The sequence below is a fragment of the Papaver somniferum genome, chromosome 9 (assembly GCF_003573695.1).
Source record: "Papaver somniferum cultivar HN1 chromosome 9, ASM357369v1, whole genome shotgun sequence".
In the NCBI taxonomy this organism is placed as follows: Eukaryota; Viridiplantae; Streptophyta; class Magnoliopsida; order Ranunculales; family Papaveraceae; genus Papaver; species Papaver somniferum.
In genome coordinates, this window is record NC_039366.1 from 154,103,935 (window position 1) to 154,129,669 (window position 25,735).

Genomic DNA, 25,735 nt, shown 5'->3' on the forward strand with positions numbered 1-25,735 from the left:
CCGTTTTCATTTCGCTTCAATTTTATACGCTTTCCCGGGCCCACCAAGTTTTTGGCGCCGCTGCCGGGGATTGGTGCTGTGTTTCTCTTGTAGTTTTATTAGCTATTTTTGCATTTCACTGCATAGCATTTGCATCTGCATCTGCTTCACTTCATTTGCTGTTGGACCTGCTGTTCTGAACCTGTTTTTCCTCTGCTGGGACGCCACTAAGGAAAAGAACCAAAGCCCAACTGGGTTTTTGCAACAATATCAGAGCAGCTGGGCTGTGCTTAAAAGGTAACCCATTTAAGAAAACCCGAATTGTGGGCTTCCAATTTTTAATTGTGGGCTTGTAATAATTAACCCAATTTTTGGGCTTTTTATTTTCTGTTGGGTTTGTAATTAATTTTTGTGGGCTTGTTTGATTAATTTGTGGGCTTGTATTTAATTTTTGTGAGCTTGTTTAATTTGGACTTGTATTTTGTATTCTGGGTTTAAACCCAGCTGAGCTTCTAACCGATTGTGGGCTTGTTTCCACTCAAGAGTGGACCTCGAAACCAAAGTTTTAAAACAAACGTCGGGCCTTAAACAACTGGGCCAAATTAAACTTTCAAAATTAAAACTTAGTGTTTCGTGGGCCGCAGCCTTCCTCCCATTCCATTAGAGGACCAACAGTGGGCTTGCTCCCAATTTCAAAAACCAAAAATTTCTCCCATAAAAACCAAAGTTTTCCAAATGTTTCCCTAAAAAGCCAAAAATTTTCTTTTTCCCATCAAAACCAAATGACTCCCGCCAAAACCAAATGTCTCCCGACAAAACCAAATCTTTTTCCCAAAAAGTCCAATCCCATTAAAAACCAAAATTTGCTTGTAGATAATCTGTTAGTTCAATTTCCTTTTGTATATATTTTGTGCTCATCCATTGTGACTCCGAATATGTTGGAGTTTTTCCTTGGATAACGGAGTTTTAATTCTGCTTTCGCCGAAATCGGGTATTCTCTCTCCTTTTACTCTACTCAGCATGTCCCTTTCCATATGTTGCATTTTAATTCTTTCCATATTTTGAAACATTGAGGACAATGTTTAGTTTAGGTTTGGGGGTATAGAGTAGATACCATGATAATTTGTCATAATTGAAAACAAACTCCTTCTTCTTTTTGAAAAAAAAAATTGAAAAATTCCAAAAAAAAAATTAAAAAATCAAAATTAAAAAAAATTAAAAAATGAAAAATCATAAAAATGGAGCTCATTTACCTTGAAATGTTGACTCTTGTGCAAATATGTATTTTTATTAGGAGTCTTAGTCTAGATATTTAGGCACCCTGATTCTAGCACAATTCACATAGTGATAAGAAATTTGCACGCGCACGATCTACCAATACATGTATGGCCTCGATCTTCAAGGTGTTTGATAGGAAGTTACGATTGCCAATCACTTTAGAATACTGAACGAAACTTGACTAGCTTGTTCTTTGGTTGGTTGGGATAGAAGGTGGAGGTTACATTAAGAAAGACAACCATCGAATTTAACTGGGTGCATCAAAAAGGGCTACCTCTTGCAAAGTGTCATGTAATCTTTTGTTTCTTTTTGTTATGTATCAAAAGTGTTTCCTTTTGCAAAAAAAAAAAAAAAAATAAATAAATAAAAAAAAATCAAGTATTCCATCATCTCTTGTTCCAAAAAATAAAAAGAGAATAGTCAATGTAAATAAGAGTCATGTAAAGAGTCATCTTTTGTGTTTTATTGTAATAAGCAAGGAGGGTGTATGCCATTGATGTACAACGCAAGTAATTGTGAAATACCTCCAACTCATTCACAATTCTCGTAAAGTCCGGACAGCTAGCTAGATTTCGACCTTGGTTCTTAGCCTGAGAAACTATCTCTTGGTGATTAGTAGTCATAACTTCAGATCTTTCTTTACACATGTGTAGATACACTTTACACTCTTATCACATGTCTTTTTTTGTTATCAGTGCTAGGATTGTGCCTTCGATAGCTAGATTGACATCTCCATTTTGCTGTGAGCTTAAACTGTTTTGCACATGTCACATTTGATGGAATCTGAGCTTATATTTTGACCTAGAACTTTGTAGGTACGTTCTAAGCAAACCTTCACGAGACTTCAACTCGTCCACTAGGGACACTTAGTGGTTTAAAAGGCTTAGTGCATACGCTAAATGCATTCGAGAGACCAGCGACAGTGGTATAGGTAGGATTTCCTTAGTTTTGTTTTACTTGAGGACAAGTAAAATTCAGGTTTGGGGGTATTTGATGAGTGCTAAAAAGTGCATATTTGTATATATTTTTCTTGGCATTTAACTCATCTTTTGTGCATTAATTCTACATTTTATCCCATATTCTGTATTTTCATTATTTTCAAGAATAAATATTTTTCTAATTAATTTTTAGGTAATAAATAAAGTCTGGATGACTTGCGGAGCGGAAAAGAGCTGAAGAGTAGTGAAAAGCCGGAAGAAATTACGCAAGGAAGCCGCGAAGAATGGTGCGCATAAGCCCAAAAGACTAGAAATGGGCTCAAGAAGGAAGAATTGCTCTTAAAGAAGATATGGGCTTGGCATACCCAAGGTCCAAAACCCTTACCCAAACCCATTTTCTATAACCAAAACCGCCTCCATTCTCAGCCGTCAGATTGGATCCAACTCATCATCCTACGGTCGCTCATTCATAGAGCATCAAAATCTGAAGTCTCTGCCAAACACCACAGCGCTTAAATTCCAAGCCTTCAGATTAGATTGTAGTTGAATCCAACGGTCTCTCCTATGCCTGTGCATAAAAATTAGATACTCCCGCTTTACACTACAGTACCTAACATCATCTAACACCGTTGACTTCGTTGTATTTCACAATCCGACGGTCGAAGTGATTCATCTCTTATATTACCGTTAGATCTACCAACCATATTTGCATCCAACGCTCAACGTTTCTGAGCATCATCTCCGATGTACATGCTCCACAGTGAAAATTCCTATACCATAAAAACCATCGAGAGTTTTTTCTCTCATTCCCTTCTTCTCTTCCGTTCTTCTTCCTCCTCCCTGTTGCCGTACCGCTCCGCCACCAACTCGCCACCAACTCCGCCACCAACTCTGCTACCACCAACTCCACCATCTCCATCATTACCCGACACGACCCATCCCCCTAATTCGAAGTGCTTTAACCTCTCTCACCAACTGACCTAGGTGAGGGTTGATAAAACACCTCAAATTAGGGAGCAATTGTAGCGATTGGGAGCAGGAGAAGAACCGAGAGAGGCAGAGAAGACATGGGGCGACGTCAATTCAAAGTTTTGGTGAGTAAATTTCGGAAATTGAAAACCCTAATTTCAATTCTAGGGTTTCGGAAAAATTGGGTATTTGGTGATATAAATAGGGGGTGATGTAGAGCAGAGAGAAGGTGTTCTTGGGCTAGCCAAGATTCCCCCAAATTTGGGTTAGTGTATGTTTAATTTTAATTTTCAATTTCAACTTCAAATCAATTTAAATCTTTAGGGTTATGTTTAATTTGTTCTCAATTCTGTTATTTTGAGCTGTTTAATTCTTGTTGTTATATTTCTGTTTAATATTTGCTGTTTTTATAATTCCATGACCTGTTTAATTTCTGAATACCATGTCCTGTTACTTGATGTTTAATGCTTACTGTTCCTATTCTTCTTATGTTTTGCTCACTGTAGTTCATGTTCTTGTTCTGTTTAAGTGTCCAGTTTAGTGTTCTGTTTAGGGTTCATGTTTAGGTTAATATTGTTCATTGTTCCTGTTTGTCCCCTGTTAATGATAATCCTGTTAGTGTTAATTCTGTTTAATGTTAATGTTAGTTTAAATGCTCAAATGTTAAGTTTGTTCATTGTGAAGTGATGAAATGTTAGGCTAGAAGCCTTGAAGCATTGGATTGATTGAGCAGTGGGGAGAAACTAGTGCTCACTAGTGACTGTGAGCAAACTGGTTCTCTTCCCACTCTAGTTGTATGCCTAGGCTCTCTTGTTTTGTCAACTGTTAGCTTCCCAAATGTTAGGATTAGTCTACTGTTGTGTGTCAATGCTAGGTTAGAGCCTTAGAGCATTGAGTTGATTGAGCAGTGGGGAGAAACTAGTGCTCACTAGTGACTGTGAGCAAGCTGGTTCTCTTCCCACTCTAGATGAATGCCTAAAGCCATTGCCTTGGCTTTGCTTTTTTTTTCCTTTTTTTTTACTTCACTGTCTTCTTCACACCCCTGCCCTTGGCTTAGGCCTTGGTTCCATTGTTCTTGTTTAGTTTCATTGCACTGTCACTTTTCCTCATTCCTTCACTGCCACTGTTTTGCTTTCACTTGTCCTTCATTTTGTTTGCTATTTTCTCCTGCTACTTCAACTTCTCCTGCTGCTGCTCCAGCTTGCTTCTCTTGCCCTGTGCTACAGCCACTGCTGCTGCTGCAACTGAGTTTGGCTCACAGCACAAGCCCAGCTCATCATTAGGTTACCAAGCCCAGTTCTCAGTCATTACAAAGGCCCAGGTCACTTTTAAAGTAAAAGCCTGATTCAATCAAAGCCTGAACTCAATTAAAGGCCCAGTCCAATTCAGGTTTAAGGCAAAAGCCTAATTCAGTCCACCAAAGGCCCAGTTCACTGTCAAGGGTACTCAAAGCCCATTGACATTCAAAGCCCAGTGCACTTCAAGACCAACTGAGCCCAAGCTCAGTTCACTTCATTATCAAACAAGCCTATAATCCAAAGGTACCCTAAGCCCAAAGCCCAAAAGGCTTCATAGTTAACCAACAACAAATTAGAGCCCAAAATAGCTAGAGAACTCCAAACACACCCAGTCTCTGTGGATCGACCCGTACTTGCACGAGCTACAACCGACGACCGTGCACTTGCGGTATTACTGTAGGCCCGTTTTCATTTCGCTTCAATTTTATACGCTTTCCCGGGCCCACCAAGTTTTTGGCGCCGCTGCCGGGGATTGTGTGATGTTTCTCTTGTAGTTTTATTAGCTATTTTTGCATTTCACTGCATAGCATTTGCATCTGCATCTGCTTCACTTCATTTGTTGTTGGACCTGCTGTTCTGAACCTGTTTTTCCTCTGCTGGGACGCCACTAAGGAAAAGAACCAAAGCCCAACTGGGTTTTTGCAACAATATCAGAGCAGCTGGGCGTGTGCTTAAAAGGTAACCCATTTAAGAAAACCCGAATTGTGGGCTTCCAATTTTTAATTGTGGGCTTGTAATAATTAACCCAATTTTTGGGCTTTTTATTTTCTGTTGGGTTTGTAATTAATTTTTGTGGGCTTGTTTGATTAATTTGTGGGCTTGTATTTAATTTTTGTGAGCTTGTTTAATTTGGACTTGTATTTTGTATTCTGGGTTTAAACCCAGCTGAGCTTCTAACCGATTGTGGGCTTGTTTCCACTCAAGAGTGGACCTCGAAACCAAAGTTTTAAAACAAACGTCGGGCCTTAAACAACTGGGCCAAATTAAACTTTCAAAATTAAAACTTAGTGTTTCGTGGGCCGCAGCCTTCCTCCCATTCCATTAGAGGACCAACAGTGGGCTTGCTCCCAATTTCAAAAACCAAAAATTTCTCCCATAAAAACCAAAGTTTTCCAAATGTTTCCCTAAAAAGCCAAAAATTTTCTTTTTCCCATCAAAACCAAATGACTCCCGCCAAAACCAAATGTCTCCCGACAAAACCAAATCTTTTTCCCAAAAAGTCCAATCCCATTAAAAACCAAAATTTGCTTGTAGATAATCTGTTAGTTCAATTTCCTTTTGTATATATTTTGTGCTCATCCATTGTGACTCCGAATATGTTGGAGTTTTTCCTTGGATAACGGAGTTTTAATTCTGCTTTCGCCGAAATCGGGTATTCTCTCTCCTTTTACTCTACTCAGCATGTCCCTTTCCATATGTTGCATTATAATTTTGTTATCTTTTGAAACATTGAGGACAGTGTTTAGTTTAGGTTTGGGGGTATGGAATGGATACCACGATAATATGCAATAATTGAAAACGAACTCCTTCTTCTTTTGAAAAAATCGAAAAAATGAAAAAAAAATTAAAAAATGAAAAATCATAAAAATGGAGCTCATTTACCGTGAAATGTTGACTCTTGTGCAAATATGTAATTATTAGGAGTCTTAGTCTAGATATTTAGGCACCCTGATTCTAGCACAATTCACATAGTGATAAGAAATTTGCACGCGCACGATCTACCAATACATGTATGGCCTCGATCTTCAAGGTGTTTGATAGGAAGTTACGATTGCCAATCACTTTAGAATACTGAACGAAACTTGACTAGCTTGTTCTTTGGTTGGTTGGGATAGAAGGTGGAGGTTACATTAAGAAAGACAACCATCGAATTTAACTGGGTGCATCAAAAAGGGCTACCTCTTGCAAAGTGTCATGTAATCTTTTGTTTCCTTTTGTTTGTATCAAAAGTGTTTCCTTAAAAAAAAAAAAAAAAAAAAAAAAAAACGATGTATATATTCAGAAAAAAAAAAAAAAAAATCAAGTATTTATCAATTCCATCCTCTCTTGTTCCAAAAAATAAAAAGAGAGTAGTCAATGTAAATAAGAGTCATGTAAAGAGTCATTTTGTTGTTTCATTGTAATAAGCAAGGAAGGGTGTATGCCATTGATGTACAACGCGAGTAATTGTGAAATACCTCCAACTCATTCACAATTCTCGTAAAGTCCGGACAGCTAGCGAGATTTCGACCTTGATTCTTAGCCTGAGAAACTATCTCTTGGTGATTAGTAGTCATAACTTCAGATCTTTCTTTACACATGTGTAGATACACTTTACACTCTTATTACATGTATTTTTTTGTTATCAGTGCTAGGATTGTGCCTTTGATAGCTAGATTGACATCTCCATTTTGCTGTGAGCTTAACTGACTTGCACATGTCACATTTGATGGAATCTGAGCTTATATTTTGACCTAGAACTTTGTAGGTACGTTCTAAGCAAACCTTCACGAGACTTCAACTCGTCCACTAGGGACACTTAGTGGTTTAAAAGGCTTAGTGCATACGCTAAATGCATTCGAGAGACCAGCGACAGTGGTATAGGTAGGATTTCCTTAGTTTTGTTTTACTTGAGGACAAGTAAAATTCAGGTTTGGGGGTATTTGATGAGTGCCAAATATTGTATATATTTATCCCTTTTTGTTGGCATTTAACTCATCTTTTGTGCATTAATTCTACATTTTATCCCATATTCTGTATTTTCATTGTTTTCAAGAATAAATATTTTTCTAATTAATTTTTAGGTAATAAATAAAGTCTGGATGACTTGCGGAGCGGAAAAGAGCTGAAGAGTAGTGAAAAGCCGGAAGAAATTACGCAAGGAAGCCGCGAAGAATGGTGCGCATAAGCCCAAAAGACTAGAAATGGGCTCAAGAAGGAAGAATTGCTCTTAAAGAATATATGGGCTTGGCATACCCAAGGCCCAAAACCCTTACCCAAACCCATTTTCTATAACCAAAACCGCCTCCATTCTCAGCCGTCAGATTGGATCCAACTCATCATCCTACGGTCGCTCATTCATAGAGCATCAAAATCTGAAGTCTCTGCCAAACACCACAGCGCTTAAATTCCAAGCCTTCAGATTAGATTGTAGTTGAATCCAACGGTCTCTCCTATGCCTGTGCATCAAAATTAGATACTCCCGCTTTACACTACAGTACCTAACATCATCTAACACCGTTGACTTCGTTGTATTTCACAATCCGACGGTCGAAGTGATTCATCTCTTATATTACCGTTAGATCTACCAACCATATTTGCATCCAACGCTCAACGTTTCTGAGCATCATCTCCGATGTACATGCTCCACAGTGAAAATTCTTATACCCTAAAAACCATCGAGAGTTTTTTCTCTCATTCCCTTCTTCTCTTCCGTTCTTCTTCCTCCTCCCTGTTGCCGTACCGCTCCGCCACCAACTCGCCACCAGCTCCGCCACCAACTCTGCTACCACCAACTCCACCATCTCCATCATTACCCGACACGACCCATCCCCCTAATTCGAAGTGCTTTAACCTCTCTCACCAACTGACCTAGGTGAGGGTTGATAAAACACCTCAAATTAGGGAGCAATTGTAGCGATTGGGAGCAGGAGAAGAACCGAGAGAGGCAGAGAAGACATGGGGCGACGTCAATTCAAAGTTTTGGTGAGTAAATTTCGGAAATTGAAAACCCTAATTTCAATTCTAGGGTTTCGGAAAAATTGGGTATTTGGTGATATAAATAGGGGGTGATGTAGAGCAGAGAGAAGGTGTTCTTGGGCTAGCCAAGATTCCCCCAAATTTGGGTTAGTGTATGTTTAATTTTAATTTTCAATTTCAACTTCAAATCAATTTAAATCTTTAGGGTTATGTTTAATTTGTTCTCAATTCTGTTATTTTGAGCTGTTTAATTCTTGTTGTTATATTTCTGTTTAATATTTGCTGTTTTTATAATTCCATGACCTGTTTAATTTCTGAATACCATGTCCTGTTACTTGATGTTTAATGCTTATTGTTCCTATTCTTCTTATGTTTTGCTCACTGTAGTTCCTGTTCTTGTTCTGTTTAAGTGTCCAGTTTAGCGTTCTGTTTAGGGTTCATGTTTAGGTTAATATTGTTCATTGTTCCTGTTTGTCCCCTGTTAATGATAATCCTGTTAGTGTTAATTCTGTTTAATGTTAATGTTAGTTTAAATGCTCAAATGTTAAGTTTGTTCATTGTGAAGTGATGGAATGTTAGGCTAGAAGCCTTGAAGCATTGGATTGATTGAGCAGTGGGGAGAAACTAGTGCTCACTAGTGACTGTGAGCAAACTGGTTCTCTTCCCACTCTAGTTGTATGCCTAGGCTCTCTTGTTTTGTCAACTGTTAGCTTCCCAAATGTTAGGATTAGTCTACTGTTGTGTGTCAATGCTAGGTTAGAGCCTTAGAGCATTGAGTTGATTGAGCAGTGGGGAGAAACTAGTGCTCACTAGTGACTGTGAGCAAGCTGGTTCTCTTCCCACTCTAGATGAATGCCTAAAGCCATTGCCTTGGCTTTGCTTTTTTTCCTTCCTTTTTTTTTACTTCACTGTCTTCTTCACACCCCTGCCCTTGGCTTAGGCCTTGGTTCCATTGTTCTTGTTTAGTTTCATTGCACTGTCACTTTTCCTCATTCCTTCACTGCCACTGTTTTGCTTTCACTTGTCCTTCATTTTGTTTGTTATTTTCTCCTGCTACTTCAACTTCTCCTGCTGCTGCTCCAGCTTGCTTCTCTTGCCCTGTGCTACAGCCACTGTTGCTGCTGCAACTGAGTTTGGCTCACAGCACAAGCCCAGCTCATCATTAGGTTACCAAGCCCAGTTCTCAGTCATTACAAAGGCCCAGGTCACTTTTAAAGTAAAAGCCTGATTCAATCAAAGCCTGAACTCAATTAAAGGCCCAGTCCAATTCAGGTTTAAGGCAAAAGCCTAATTCAGTCCATCAAAGGCCCAGTTCACTGTCAAGGGTACTCAAAGCTCATTGACATTCAAAGCCCAGTGCACTTCAAGACCAACTGAGCCCAAGCTCAGTTCACTTCATTATCAAACAAGCCTATAATCCAAAGGTACCCTAAGCCCAAAGCCCAAAAGGCTTCATAGTTAACCAACAACAAATTAGAGCCCAAAATAGCTAGAGAACTCCAAACACACCCAGTCTCTGTGGATCGACCCGTACTTGCACGAGCTACAACCGACGACCGTGCACTTGCGGTATTACTGTAGGCCCGTTTTCATTTCGCTTCAATTTTATACGCTTTCCCGGGCCCACCAACGCTGCACAGATATCTTCACATATCCGACCACGTCATCGGATCTGAAGTGTAACTGGGGACTGCTCATCGCATCTCATTCCATAAAACAATCCGAGATTCAGAAGATAGTTCAAAGGGAGTCGCTTGGAACGAAGTCCTTGAAGACTTGATAGCAGCACGTCGGCAGCGGAACGCCTCTCAGCTAGTCTACTTCACCCAATGGCTTCGGAAGATTTTGCCCATACAAGCATTCAAAGCATATCATCATAGCAATAGAAAGGGAAAGAATGGGCCTATGAGCTAAAGAGTTAGAATAATTACAATTTCGTTCTAGTAAATGCTCAGGAGTTTAAAGAACACTTTAATTGCGACTCAGCAGTCCAGACACCAAAAAACTTAAAGTCAAGGCCTCTCGCAATCGAGCGCAATGGAGTTTGAAAAAATTTGAAATCCACTGGAGAAGCTACATACTCATTTTTCTGGAGACATGACCTTATTACACATTCCGGAGAAGATCGATGGTACAGCTTCTACACCCTCTGGTCCAGAAAGAAGAATCATCACGTGATTAGGATGAGTCTTAACATTCATATAAGATACTTCAAACAAGTCATCATCTATATTTGGCATTTCTTTGGAATCATTAATGCCTCCTGGCTTAGCAGTAGAAATATCTCTAGGAGTTCACTCAGGATTGGATGAAATTTCAAAGTCGTGGAAGTTATACATACATTTAAAGTTCATACTTGCAAAAAGAAGAAAGAACAAGATGTACTTACCTTGCCGATGACGATTGACACGCTCGTGATGGAGCTGCTGACAGTGACGCAGAGAAGTCGGATGCTGCAGTCGAAAGCACGGAGCCGGACGAGCAACAAAAAAAAAGGGTCGATACCCCTTTTATACGAATGGGGTTTCCAGAGTTCGAACGGAATAAGGATTCATTCTTGCTTCATGAACGGGAATAGATGGCTGGGCCCACTCCACTCATACCCCATAGCCGAGCTAGCAACACGCTACTAACAAGGCCACTGGCCACGCGGTCCCGCTGCTGAAGGACGATTAGAATTTTCCTGGTAATATCTACCTGCTTCGTCTTTTCAATTTTATTTTCGAATGTCACCATCTAGTGCTTACCCCGCAACAATGTCGACGTTACGTACTAAGCAGGGGACTTAATGTTGATGGTGGTTTTTGGTTCAGGGATAAAATTGTGAAACCCTGTATTTAATGTGTTGTCATTCTGAAAAGAAACAAAGTCATTTAAAAGTGACGAGTTCCTAGGCCTCTTTACTTACATATGTGTTGAGCAATTCAGTATACTTATATATAAAATATATCCAGAATGGTGCATGTAGCAACAATCCCTAATATTCTATAAATTTTATTAATCTTGCACCTGCATTATTCACTAATGCATGGCTTGTCGAGTATCTATTCCATGTTATGTTCCCCAGCTGAACTCTTAATACTGACATGACATGACAATTAATGTTCGCTCGCAGCTGAGTAGCATTAATTTCCCGGAGTGTCAGGATTAAGATGTGCATGGAAGTACTCAATCAGAGGCACGCAAAGTTATTCTGCCCTCTGAGATAAAAATTAGTGGTTTTTGTACCAACGTGCATAATTCACCAAAATTGATTAATTTTGTGTCAGTTCACAAATTCAATTTTTCTAACCCAATTTTATCAATTTGCAAAAATTAGGTTTTTGCGGTCTGCGCAATATCTCGAACCCTATTGGTCGAGACAAAACCTCGGCAAGCTAGGAAATTGATCCACCATGGACTAGTAGGAGCAAAATCCTACCAACAGTCGGAAAAAAAAACAAGAAATAAAAAGGAAGTGCGGCAATTAAAGGCAGCAGCAAAAGGGACGCGGCCGCGCCACTTCGCCGACCGGTTCGCCCAAGCTTGCGTCGCCGAACCGTCGGCCGGTCATTCCCATGTTGTCGCTTGCCGGCCCCTCTTCCCGATTGACCAATCAAATCGCTCCAAAAGGCAGCCTACACTTTTAATTAAAGTTGGAAGTTGGTAGGTCGATACTTAATTCCTTAAGAAATTGAATACAGGCTGCCCATGTCAGTTTTAAAACAATCACGGCCGCAAGATTTCGCCGACTGATTTGTCAAGCCTAGCAGCCTCCTGACACGACCGTACAAGCTCTGTGGTACACACCGGCGGGACCACTTATGCCTCAGCCAATCGGAGCCTTCCCAGCCTGCAAGAAAATCCTCAAACCGATTGCTCAAAGTTAGATGGCTGCGCGGCTTAAAAATCCTAATTTATGTTAGCGGCAGCGCATTACTGTCGCAAAACGATCTCGGCCGTCCAACTAGGCTAGCCAAATCGACCGAACCGGATCCAATTTTAGGCGGCCAATGAAGTGCAGGTATACTCACCGGCGACTCGCCTTTAGCCATGGCCAATCGAATTGCTCCCAGCCTGCAGCTAACGCCTAAAACTGTTAGCTCAAAGTAGGTTAGCCACACGGCTTTAAAATCCTCAAAGACGACCAACGACAACACATAACTGTCGCAAAGCAATCTTGGCCATCCAACTTCGCCAGCCGAATTGACTGGCCTAGATCTAATTTCGGGGATCCAATGAGATGTCGTCATGATCACCGGTCGCCCCTCTCCTATATGAACCGATCGGCCCATCGCCAACCCGCAGGTATAATTCCTGGTAGTTTCTCAAAGCAGGCTAGTCGTGCTGCTTACAAAAATATTAATGAATTCAACGGCAACTGATTACTTCCGCAAATCATCTTGGTCGTCCAACTTTGCTAGCCAAATTGACCGGCTTAGATCCAATTCTAGACGACCGATAAGGTGTTGTGGCGATCGCCGGCCGCCCCTCTTCCACAAGGGATGATCGACTTGCCCTTGGCCTGCTCGATCAGCTCCTAGCAGCTGCCCAAAGATGGTCCGTCGCGCTTCTTTTAATGCATTAATTTCCGAGACCAACCAAGACAAGCTCTATACAACGATATTTCATATATACATCGATTATTTTGATTTGCTTGCTTAAAAGCGATGCATAATATACATCTATTACAATCAACATTTTATAAATATCGCTTTCACAAAAAACTTAATTGTTTAACATAAGAGTATTACATGTTATTTCTTATGACAAGTCTCATAACTTGACTTGTAACATATTACCGCCAGCCGCCAAGATTGCACGTGATTGGTCAAAATAATTAGGTCTTGCAAGCAAAACTCACTCACCAGCTTGCTACATATTTTTCTACAAAATACTCGAGACATCAAACATGTCACAAATTGGTGGATGTTCATCAGGGTATTGTTCTGGCGGTATACAACGTGCAGCGTGCAACACGCCCATTATAAGAAAGTGTCAGGAAAGGCGGACAGTTAGTGATAGTATAGAAGTGGTGGGAATAAAACTAACCAGTCTTCCCCTCATAACAGGGACGTAGTTTTCACCATTATGCACGATCTCCACTTCTCCTCACTCATAATATGTGTTTGGTTGTTAGACCCCCGCTTTTTCACCGAAGATGTGTTTGGTTAATACGGAAAGCTCATAATATATCGATGTAATATTTTGAACATTTGTTAAACTCTTATCACTTAATGTTCAAGTATTTTCCTTAATACTCAAGGTGAGATCACGAACCAAAATATTATAAATATCTTTTTGACATTCGGAATTTATATGTTATTCATGTCCCAATGCATTAGCATATCTCTGGTTGCTATATTAGTAAAGAATGTGTTTTATGCTAGATAATATTTAATTTTCATCCTCGGTATATTAGTTGTATTACAGTTAGAATATTTACAAAACCAAAAATAAGCATTTATTGCATATCTTTTGTATTTACGGGTTTGGTAATTCCTTGTTGTCCAAACTACTTTGGTCATTATAAATAGTGAAGTTTGTCATTCTTGGAAACTCATTCCATAACACATTGAACTTATTGTTTGTGTGACGAATCCCACTAGCAGTATTATCGAAATACTCACTGGAGAGGAGAGTATCTTAATTAGGTGAAAATCTCTTATGTGCACTTCGTTTAAAGACTTCTTTGGGACCATTAAGCTTCTATTAGTACCGTTGTTGAGAAGCTAGATCACATGGTTAGTTTTTTATTGTTGGTGGCTAACGGTGTGTTGAACCTTGATATATCTAGTTTGTTTATTTTGTAATCCTTCTCTTTTGATATAAGGTCACTCGAACTAGTTCAAGGATCAATGGTTTTAGATCTGCTTTATGCATCATAAGACTTGTATAATTCATTGTTAACAGACTCCTTTCTATGTGTGATCGATCAATAGTGAAACAAAGTTGTTTGTGCATGTACTTTGAAGACTAGAAGATTTTCTTTTTGGTATTCTTATGTTTGTGATAACTTCGTGCACACTTAATTGACTGGGACCCGACAAGCTTGTTTATCTCGTATAGACTTTTTAAGATTGTTGTATAGATCGAAAATCTATCCCCGTGTACTTCTCTTTGATATTTACTTTGAGAGTTTGTGAACTAAAATTGATTATTTCGGTAATCTTGATCTTAGTTGATCTAACTGATACTAAGAGTTTATATTGATTAAACGAAAGAGCCATTGTGCTCAACTACATCTCTGATTTATTTCTTGAGGTTGATAGAGCGATTACTGAAACAAATTATTTAATAGTTAGTTTTGTAGATAAGTTGCTAGTCAATGGATCAAAACTAAGTTGAAACGAACTACTAGCTAGTTTTGCAATCATCTTTATAATTAAATAGACGTTGTACCCGACAAAACTCAGCAAAAACCCTTTGAAGCAAGTTGTGGCTCATGCGAAATCGACGTTGAAAATCTTCGTCAAAGTACACACATCCAGGAACAAATTATCATGCATCAGCCTCTTGTGGTAAAAGTTATCACCCTCACTACGTCCATGTTGTTGTGAGAATTTCTGTCGGATCTAAAGGCCTAATTATTATCCCCGAATGTGATTGCAACATGGAGTTTCGGCGCCTTCTCGCCTCAACCGACTCTTCATCCAAATATTTTTTGCTTTTCATAGTACAAATCCATTTCCTCTTCTAACGAATTAATATTACGATTCATGGTTATAAAGATTAGATTTTATGAAATTGAGAGAAAATTGATTTTTGGAAAGAGTGTGATTTGAAAGAGAGAATTGGTTTTTAGAAATAGGGAAAGAAGAGAATGGCGGAAACAGTGACGGAATGTGTAGAAGCTTATTTGGCAAGGGTAATTATCAAGAAAAAAAAATAGCCCAGGTCAAAATTCTACTTAGCCCATTAGTCGACATAATTACACTAACTCAACCGTATTGCCTGCCACTTTCAGCTAATAACAGTCTAACAACTCCCCCCAATAGTTCATATAAAGAAAAGAAACAAGTTAGTTATACAACATAGTTATCTAGTTTACAATTCCATTGCCACTGCATGCCACTGTCCCTCCAGACTTCATTTTGGGATTTAGTTTACAATTCCATCGCCACTTTTCGGAGACCTAGAAATTTATGTTTTTTGTAGACGGTACATTGCATCGTCATAATTCGTCTAATGTAGACAAGTTCCTTCTTGTATGCAATCAACACTTAAATGAGAATCGGCTCCATTCCTGGATTTCTACTTCTACTGTACTAAGCGGCAAAGTTAAAGAACTCAGTCTAGGCTTAAGACAAAACGACCCCTTTTTCCACTAATATAGCTGGAGATAGCAACTCACATTATTATCCTCCTTCCTAAGTAAATCCTTTTGTGTTTGTTGTCCATTATTTTTATAAGAGGCTGAAACAGATGTTAGACTAACTAATATCATTGTGTGTACACGCTTTGCTTTACCGTATGTTTATTTTCCTTTTCTTGGTAAAACTAATACACTACCATAGTCTCGTTGGTTTCAACTCTCAATTATCATAACGAAGTACTTATTAACATAAAAGCACACGTTAACGTGCATAATGATGTCCAAATGATGTATAGCAGCTCCTGGATACAGATGGGAACGAGTCGTAAATTCCAAACATAATTCAGTTTCTGACTATGAAAGATCAAATAACTCGGTTACAATAAAATTACTCCCGAAATAATGAGTTTAATGTTCAAGTTAAAATACTGTAATATTTAACTAAAAACGTTTGCTTTTTAACATTGGATTAGCATTAGTTTTACGTGTGATGAAGACGCAACGGAGAAGATTATATTTGAACTTGAATATACTATCGAGCTGTTGGCTGTACAGTGGACTCGTCAAGCAGAAGGTAAGGTTCATTGAAACCTAAATCCATGGATCCCAAGCCCATGTTAGAATTTATTGTACTCCTCGATAGATCATTGTTGCCATCTTTTGCCGCCTCCATTTCTCTCTCTATCATGATTGCGTCTTGAATCTCTTTCAACACTTCTGATATAGATGGTCTCATACTCCCGTGGGGTTGTACACACATCAATGCCTTTTCAGCTATCTTCCAAATTGATTGGACGTTATAATCATTTCCTAGTAGCGGATCTAGTATGCCCTGAATATCCCCACTCCCGACGTGTGATTTTGCCTGCAACATATAAACAGCTTTATCATGTTATAGATGGCAGAAGCACTGCACTGGATACATTTCATGTGCTTAACCCCCAATCAGATACCAAAATAGGAAACAAGCTGGACTCACCCATTGGACTATGTTACGACAGTTCACGCCAAAGCTTTCATTGGATATCGCTTCTTGGCCGGAAATCAACTCCAGAAGAATGACACCAAAACTATATACATCGCTTTTGTCTGTCAATTGCTGAGAGATATAATACCTGCATGCAAGAAAGAGAGATCCAGAATGAAAAGGGAGAAAATAATGACAGCAAAACATCTAAGTTTATCAAAAGAGTCCTAGACCATGTTTGTTACACAAAAAAAATAAAATAATCGAAGTTTAGCTGTTGCAGAGTCCGGATCGTAAGAACGCCAAAATCTGAAAGTTTTACAACTCATTTCCATTCTAGCAGAAGGTGAATTATTAATGAGTTGATATCTTACTCGGGATCTAGATACCCAACAGTCCCCCGCACTATGCTTGAGACATGGGAAGCTCCATCAACTTCAAGTTTTGAGAGACCAAAATCTGATACTTTTGCTCTCATGTGTTTGTCAAGAAGAATGTTGCTGCTTTTCACATCCCTATGGATGATGGATGGAACACATCCAGTGTGGAGATATTCAATCCCTGTAACAAGGGAAGAGAGTGTCATATGAAACTTGACTTTCTTTGACAGTAAGGCATGCTTCTTAAGAAAGTGAACAATTGCGTACCTTTAGCAGAATCTTCAGCAATTTCAAGGCGTTTGAGCCAACTGATAGCTCCTTCTCGTGTCAAAGGACCTGTTAATGATTAAAAACAGGTGACTCAGATTTCAAGTTCTCTTTTCCTTTTTCAGTAAAATGTCAGACTATTGTAACCTTCTTAAGAAGAGGTCAGACGTACCATAAAGATGTTCCTTGAGAGTTCCACTATGCATGTATTCATAAACAAGAATGTGCTTCGAATCTTCTTGACAGTATCCAAGAAACTGTACCAGGTTTCTATGGTGAATCCTTGAAAGCAAAGTCACCTGAACCAGGCAAGCATTAGTCAAGAGACAATTGATACCATTTGTAAATGTATGTGTGTGTGTGTGTGTGTGTGTGTGTGTGAGAGAGAGAGAGAGAGAGAGAGAGTTTACCTCGTTGGAAAATTCCCTCTTCCCCTGGTAAGAGTTACTCGTTAGTAGTTTCACTGCGATTTCTCTCCCGTCCTTCATCTTTCCATAATACACAACTCCAAAGCCCCCAGATCCAATTTTCTTTTCAAAATTCTTTGTCGCTTCTTCAATTTCAGATAATGCAAAGCAATGTGCAGATTCCGTCCCAGCGTCATTTAAGGAAGAAACTACAAGCCTATGAGAAGGCATGGGGGTGGTAAGCTCACCTGAAATTGGGGAACAGAAGATTCATTTTCACTATAGAGTATTCTTAACTTCTTGTGATTGAAAATATCAGAGACAAAAAAGTTCAGATCTAGTCGAATATAGACCTTTGTTATGGTGTTTTTTCCTTCCCTTATTCATAAATAAGCAAGATATAATGGTCGCCAGAAGTAGAACAGCAGCCCCAACTGTAGCGCCAATGATAATACCCGTTTTGGTTTTATGGTTGCCTCCTGGATGAAGGTCATTGTTTCCCGTGTAGCTGCAAACGATCAAAAAAAGTAGAAACAAGCCACGAAATGGTCTTTTTAGCTAATGTGTAGTAAATTTGGCATCAAAATCCAACTACTAAATAACATGTATTGTAAAAAATCTTTATCGTATTCACTAGCTAGTATTCAATTCCCAATTTTTAAGGTCAAAGGCAAAATCGCACTTGAAAACTAGATTTTTATTGAGAAGTCCAGATGGAATTTCCCCAGATAACTTGTTGTTCTGCAAGTACCTGCAACCAACACAATCAAGCTACAAATAATAAACACCAAAATGAAATGAGAATGCTTATCAATAAAACTCCTCTTGTTTATAGTCATAAAACTTACAACTCCTTTAGATTATCTAGGTCTGTCAAAGATGAAGGCAGTTCACCACTCAGTTGATTGTTCTCAAGATGACTACAAAAGACAAAGATAAAACCTTTTAGTCACTTAAAGAACTGGAAAAATGGCGTAATCAGCGACGTAGGGCTTAGATTTGTACAGAATTTTCAAGTCTGTGGATCCAGTAAAATCAGGTATAGGACCAGTGAGGGAATTCCCACCAAGTCTTCTGCAATCACAAGTTCGCTAGTTACTATCGACATGGGTGTATACTAAAATAGACGCAAAAACACATATAAGAAGCTTGCAAAATAAGCACTCAATTTGAATCTTACAGCTCAGTTAGTCCTGGCAAAGTTGCCAATTCTGAGGGGATATTCCCTGACAGATTCTTCCCCGACAAATCACTGTGAAGTACCATGAACCAAAAATAGTTTATTAACAGATAAACACTGTAATGACACAGGAATACGAATGTCGTAGAATCACCAGAGAATCATTAGAGATATGTCTGCTTACATTGAGGTTATTCTTGGTTGTGGATCCGAGTTACAGTTTACCCACGACCATGGAACAGGCAAGCACGGGTCACCACCTTCCCTTGCCCAATCAGCTAAAGGGTAGTGTGAAACTAGACCAGCAAAAGCAATTACTGCAATTCATAAAAACCTTATATTAGAAGCTCAAAATTAACAGCTGACTACTGAAATCAGAAGCATATTACTCAAGGCAATGAACAAATGGCAAAATGTATGTGTACCATCTAATGAACCATCGTTTATCTTCAGATACTTATTTATCTCCATAGCATTCAGGAGGGGACCCAAGGTTGACTCAGCTGTTTTTAAGAATTTAAAATTTAATACAAAGGGGAATGATATGTTGGTATATCCAGGTTCATACAACCGATTTTTGCCTTGAGCATTTTCTTGAATATTGACTGCAGCCTTGGTGACGTCAGGCATGCCTGGGACAACAAGCCTAAATATCCTAGTATCACTTGGTTTCAGATCTTCAATCTCAGCGAAGTACGAGACCGCCCATCCAAAACCTGGAAAGCCATCCAAGTTTAAACGGTAGGTCAATGATCCTTTTGTACCAACCACAGCAGTCTGCATCACTTTTTGAGGAGGCCGGTCATCTTTGTTAATATCAATTGGCGATTTAGTTGACACCTTCACAGTTCCTGCGGCGACTTCAACGAGGTAGTTTGCCTTTTTCAAAGAGTCCGACGCCCATATTCTATCGAACGGATCATCTGGATATCTGAAGAACAAAGGATTCTATAAGAATAATTCGATTTAAAACCTAAGGAATGTAAAAGTGGCTGCTCTTGGCAGTTTTACTTTTAAGTTTTTGACATTTTGTATGTCGGAAGTATAATTATCAAACATTTAGTTTCGACTAAACTCAATCAACATCTAACTTATCTCGTTTTTCCTCAATTATAGTCAACTAGCCTACTGGCCCCAAAGAAAGTACTATAAAAGGTCCAACAGCGAAAGCTCAATGCAAATACACGCCACCAACCAGATAATTTAAGGCATACCTGACAGGATCTTCGCTCTCGGCGCCAAAATTTATTCTTGCAGACACACTGAGGTAGAATTGAGATTCATGGTCTGTAAGATAGAGAGAACCATTAAATGGCCGAAGCTCAATAGTGGAGATAAATGGTCGCCCAGTTGTAGCATTAGATAAACAAATGCTGATAGTAGGGGAAGTAGCCAAAAATATCAACTCTTTCACCTCCATTGTACTAGCATCATTAATGACGATCGTCGACCAATAAGTTGCCCCAATTGAAATATCGAACTTTGGGTAAACATTATTGTTATCAAAGTTCCCGTATAAGAAAGTCGTTCTTACTAGATAACGAACCCTTTGTTTGACATCAAGGGAATAACAGTATTTTCTTTTAGCATCTACTGGGAAGTATCTCACTGTTGAATACTGCGTCCGAGTCTCATTAGCAACAGATATATTGGCCGTCTCACCAAACATAAACTGATTATCTGAAGTCCACTGAAGTCCTAGAAAATCTGTGTAGTTGCCACTACCTCCACAGTCCAAGCTCACAAACCCTGTTTTACATAATCAAATACAATGAAGTGTTATACATCACTGAAATGCTCAATAAGAGAAATTTCCACTTGAAATCAACATAAATTCTCTACATTTCTAAGTTTGCACTATTCTGTGCGGAATGGCACACAAAATTCAGACAATTTTATGCTAGATCCAATCAAATTGTTTTGCATACCCCAACCCTAATAGATGGTCTGGAAATCTAATCTTGGAAAAATAACCCAAAACAGAAATCATGGGTTTTCAAGTCGAGGAGATCTCGTAAACATGGTTTAAATTGAAAGAGTAACCAAAATAAATAAAAAAAACACAGTTTTTTCCATTTTAAGAAGCATGAAGAAGTGAAATTGCGTAGAAAACATGAGTAGGGTAGATACACGAAGACTAAACGTTCATTTATGAATGTGGAATTTAAGATAAGTGACAAGAAATTAATTAAGCATAAGATATATAGTGAAGTTTTAGAAGTAAAGCAGAGATCATAATTACCTGGAACCTGAGCTTGTGCGTTATGAAATAGAAGAAGAAGTGAAATAGATAGATAAGGTGTCATAAAGAGAAGCCGCCTAATCTCCATTAATCTTCTGTGTTTCAAGATTCAAAAAATGTTTTTTTCAGATTGAGAAAGAGAGACTGAGACAAAACATAGGGTTATCAAATGTAGAAGAGGAAACGAGGGACAGAGAGTGATGGATGGAAAGGCAGTGAAGAAGAAGAAGAAGAAGAAGAGAGAGTGAGGGAAAGCAAGCAAGAAAGAGTCTACTTTTCTGTACTGTAGAAAAACAGGTGGGACCCACAAACTCAGCTCGATGAGTTCCTGGACTCTTTCCACTACTGCTGCCAACGATACTTCATTATTAAACTGTACAGTGTACACGAAAAGTGAAAAGCTTCAAACTTAAATGTCTCTATGTCCAGCATACTTTGATACTCTACTCCTAAATTACCATTCAATTTCAGTGGGCCCATCTTCCCGGTCTTCATTTTTGTTTGTTAGGTAGTAGTAATTCACTATTACGGGCTTACTAATCTAATCTAGGAATTGCCAAAAACGAAATTACCCCTCAAATTAGGGATGTACATGGGCGGGTATAAGCTAAACCCAACCTCGCAGCCACAGACTGCGGCTTTTTTTTGCATAAGCAATCCCGCACCCACAAACAGCGGGCGGATTTTGTTACCCGCCCGCTACGGGTTGGGCGGATATGAGTTTAAACCCGCTTTATATTCAATAATCATTCACACACATGTTTTACTTAAGTTCTTCATAACTTAAAAAAACAAACATAACTACACAAGTCTTACAATAAAAACAAGTTTAACCAGACTACATCAAAGTTCAGAATTCAGATTAAAACTTAAACAATAAAAACAAATGACTCATGTCTCTTCTATCATCTTCAAGTCTCTCCTCCTAGCATCCCCAAGGATCAACGACTTCCGATACCGTCTTTTTAAACAACTCTGCAACCAAATTGAAAATTATGTTACATTCCTTAAATGCATATAAAACTTTCAAATGCATATCATCATTATCCATGTTATAAAGCAAAGGAAACTCCCAAGAAGGATTATGTGGTATCCTCCAGGACCAGGTTACCAAAAAAAAAGCTTCCAAGTATATTATTGTCACGAAAGGTACTCCATAGTGCAGTTTATAAGTAGTTGTGGATTGTCAACCATCGTATACATTTGGTTGAATCAATAACGATACCGAGATTCATCTCGATAAAACATTCAAGAATTGTAATCCAATTTTGAACCGAAAGAAATCCTTGTACTATTTACTAGAAACTCTAAGACTGGTTATCTCCTAAATCTCTCAAATAAAATTAGTAATCAAACCAAAATTGAATCCAAAACCCAATCCAATCAGATAAATAACTAATCGATGATCACAAAAAATAGAAAAATCTGATCAAATTGAAATCATTTATCCTTGTATTTAGAGTAACTTCATATTTTTACCTCAAAAACAGATACAAAATGAAACAAAAATCAATCCACATCCAAAGAGTAACTTCATATTTCTATTGTCACTTGACTTATCCTTGATTAAGTGAGAAAAAAAACCAAAACCTTCCAAAATTTTCATAACTAGGAAGTTCACAGATGAAGATTAAGTGTTAAATCTGTTGATTTTTCAATTGTTGTTGATTTATGGTGAAGATTCGAAGTTGTTGTTGTCGATTTCTGGTGAAGATTTCTGGTAATTGTCGTTCGTATGTGAAGAATAAGAACTGAGGAGGAAGAAGAGGAGAGGCCGAACAGAGAGAAGAATGTAGAAAGTGAATGAGGGTTATCAATTATCCTATCTACTAGTATTAGGGTTTCATAATGGACGGGTAGGATTAATTTTATCCAATGGTATATAATCTGCGGGTTTTTTGGGCGGGTATTAGCTTAAACCAACCTCGCACCCACAGACAACGGGTTTTTTCTCATAACCAACCCCTCACCCACAACGGGCGGGTATGGACTAAAAACCCACGGATTTAGCGGGTACGGGCGGATTTGGGTATCGTGGGCGGGTCTTGTGCAGCCCTACCTCAAACTGAAGGCAACGAACGTTAGGTGATTGGTGATTAGTGCTAGTCAAAATTGTCTACTTTTTCTAGGAAAACAAAGGTTTAATTTCCCACACTTTGTTTCTTTTCCCTTTACATATTTTCAGTCAACATCTTCATTTGTTTCATACTAATGGATGTACTTTCCCACACCTTGATATTCAATCCAACGGTGGTGATAAATAGTACATCAGAGTTTGACAATCTATACGCGGGATATAAAACTCGTCCACCATTATTTTGCATTATCCAAGTAGAATCAGAATTTATGTTTCTATCTTAAATTAATCACCAACACAGTACTACTGAACGAGGATTAAACATATTCATGTAGATTGTGAATCTCAGCCTTGGGTTACGTAGACTGATAAAAACAAAATAAGATTTAGTCAACATTAGAGCTGGTAAACGGGCGGGACGGGTCTGGCTTGTGACCAACCCGCGGGTTACGGGTTAATACAAGCCTGAGTTCGCGGGTTGAAATTTTTCACGGGTGATCATTTATCCCACCCGTGCCCGTCCCGGGTAAAGCTCGCGGGTTCACGGGTGTTCACGGGTTACCTGGTTTTTGTTGAGTCAACTCGCCAGAAATCGATTTCTGGGCTATTTCCTTCCACATTCAGGCCATCTAAAGTTCCTTTCCTACAAGCTACAACCTAAGTATCTAACATTCATCCAATTCATTTGGTATATCAATTCAAAACAAAAACTCAAAATTGCAAAACTAAACAAATTAGTCTTCTTAAAGAAACACAGACACAGATACTATCATAGTATCATACATTCATACTAGTCATTAGTAGTTTACTTTAGTACTTAAGTACTTTAGTCACAGTTACACAGTACTTCATCAGTTCATGATGATAATTGATAAATAATGAAAATAAACTTCCGAGACCGAGACTGTAGATACCATTGTTTCTAATTTGTATCACCAAGTGCGACAATATTAATAACCACTTCCTGCACAAAATATATATTGTGTGGTTAATCAAAAAAAGTGTTAACTATCAAAAAAACATCTCCAATCTCTTTTCTATGCAATATTTGGAGATACTGGTAAGTGATAAATAATTGTCTGTCCAAAAAACATTCTCATATTCCATGTTTATCTTTGAGTTGCTCCAACTATTCAATATGAATCTGTAATTTCAAGAAAAAATAAACCAAACAAAAAAAAGATTCAAGTCAAAAACATGGAATTTGCATAATTACCCCGCTTTATATTGAAGAAGTACGCATACTAACTAGACGCATAAGAACTTACTTCCTCCACATCCTCCACTGCCCCATCCTCCACGGCGTCAGGTTCAAATCCTAATATATCTTCTTCAACGATCACATTGTCCTCATCCATATCTTCTTTTCCTATATGGATCATAATAAAACAACCAATGTTATAGATAAGATTTAGACACTCAACTAAATAAAATATTATTGATTTACTTACCAATTCCATATTCCCAATCACGAGTTGTTATTAACGCCTCAGCATTTTCAGGTAATAAGGAACTGCGAAATCGATCAATCACCCTTCCTCCAATGCTAAATGCAGACTCCGATGCGACGGTTGAAATAGGAATTGACAAAATATCCCCTGCCATTCTTGAAAGTACTGGATATTGTTGTTCATGGTTCTTCCAATAGTTTAGGATGTCTAGTGAATTTAGACAACCTCTGTACGTCTCGCCAAGATATTCATCTAACTCTGACAAGTCAGTTAATACATTACCACCACGTTCCTGTGTTGCAACATATTCCTGTTGACAATACCCTTAAAGTCAGTAACTTTAAAAAGAAAAACTCCACCACCTAGTTCTAACCGAAGCCCGGTAAAGGAATTCATACACTCATACACACTAGATATCAAGACACAGAATCTCAAACAATCCAACAACCAATTCTTGGGTACATTCCTCATTCTATCATAAGTAATTACAATGACAAATAAACGATATATGGCATGCTCAGAGTTTACATTGACATATTAAATCTGGGTTCAAAGTTATCATCTTGTATTAAACATATATAGCATCAGAATCAGGCATCATTGAAAGATCAAACCACATAAATACTTAACATAGATTCCAATTGTGAATTATCAAGAGATACTAACAAAGTTATCATCTTTCTATCGTAGTTATCATCTTGTATTAAAAAAAAAGAACATGTTTTGCAGACTTATACCAATCATGAAGAACTCAAATGAATCAAACTGAACATAAAAGTTGAAATTACCTGAAAAAAATCACTCCCTTCTTGGGCAGCAAAATTCCCACCATTTTGAACACTCAAATTTTGAGCTGCACAACTGTTGGAAGCTCTTGAACTTGACAAGGTGTAATACTCATTAAAAAGTGCTTTCATATTACTATGCACTTTATTAACTTGAGATTCTAATTCTCTCTCATCAGGATACAACTTGGAGTAAGTAAATTTCACAAAATTCATTTTCGATCTAGGATCTAACACAACTGCCATAGCTAATATAGGACTCAACTCCTTCCAGTAACTATCAAATTTTGCTTGCATCTCTTTTACCATGTTCCTAATGAATTCAATATTACTTATGCTCTCTTTCTTTAGTAACACCTGAACTTGACAAATTCTTTCAAAATACAGATTGGAAGTAGGATACTTACTACCAGAAAAAACCTTTGTGAGTTCATGAAACACCTTGAGAACTTTGTGACTACTTCAATTTGTTCCCATTCTTCATTAGTTGGACAGTCTTCATAGTCTGAATCCACCAACTTCAAATGAGAGAAAACTGGCTTATA

General features: G+C 38.4%; 2 protein-coding genes across 2 annotated transcripts; both read right to left on the minus strand.

Annotated features, from left to right (window-relative positions):
• Positions 1-15,702: 15,702 nt before the first annotated feature.
• On the minus strand, positions 15,703-21,202 carry LOC113309746 (probable LRR receptor-like serine/threonine-protein kinase At1g67720). The gene is made up of 15 exons (XM_026558259.1): positions 20,878-21,202; positions 19,850-20,384; positions 19,061-19,566; positions 18,820-18,952; positions 18,636-18,707; positions 18,461-18,529; positions 18,304-18,375; positions 18,138-18,206; positions 17,809-17,963; positions 17,459-17,703; positions 17,221-17,347; positions 17,049-17,117; positions 16,776-16,962; positions 16,414-16,549; positions 15,703-16,299 (listed from the first exon to the last, which is right to left on the minus strand). The coding sequence occupies exons 1-15, from the start codon at positions 20,963-20,965 to the stop codon at positions 15,967-15,969; spliced, it is 2,796 nt and encodes a 931-aa protein (XP_026414044.1). The 5' UTR covers positions 20,966-21,202; the 3' UTR covers positions 15,703-15,966.
• Positions 21,203-21,768: 566 nt separating this feature from the next.
• On the minus strand, positions 21,769-25,499 carry LOC113312743 (zinc finger BED domain-containing protein DAYSLEEPER-like). The gene is made up of 4 exons (XM_026561481.1): positions 25,194-25,499; positions 24,406-24,715; positions 24,223-24,323; positions 21,769-21,852 (listed from the first exon to the last, which is right to left on the minus strand). Exons 1-4 carry the CDS (start codon positions 25,497-25,499, stop codon positions 21,769-21,771), a joined length of 801 nt encoding a protein of 266 aa, XP_026417266.1.
• Positions 25,500-25,735: the final 236 nt, after the last annotated feature.

Excerpts from the sequence above, each read along its gene's own strand:
- LOC113309746 (XM_026558259.1), bottom strand. The coding sequence starts at position 20,965 with ATGGAGATTAGGCGGCTTCTCTTTATGACACCTTATCTATCTATTTCA. Across the intron at positions 16,963-17,048 it reads TGCTGAAGATTCTGCTAAAG|GGATTGAATATCTCCACACT; the intron begins GTACGCAATTGT and ends CCCTTGTTACAG. Across the intron at positions 16,550-16,775 it reads GTTGGGTATCTAGATCCCGA|GTATTATATCTCTCAGCAAT; the intron begins GTAAGATATCAA and ends TCTTGCATGCAG.
- LOC113312743 (XM_026561481.1), bottom strand. The coding sequence starts at position 25,499 with ATGGTAAAAGAGATGCAAGCAAAATTTGATAGTTACTGGAAGGAGTTG. Across the intron at positions 24,716-25,193 it reads AAGGGAGTGATTTTTTTCAG|GAATATGTTGCAACACAGGA; the intron begins GTAATTTCAACT and ends TATTGTCAACAG. Across the intron at positions 21,853-24,222 it reads CAGTGGAGGATGTGGAGGAA|AGTTGTTTAAAAAGACGGTA; the intron begins GTAAGTTCTTAT and ends ATTTGGTTGCAG.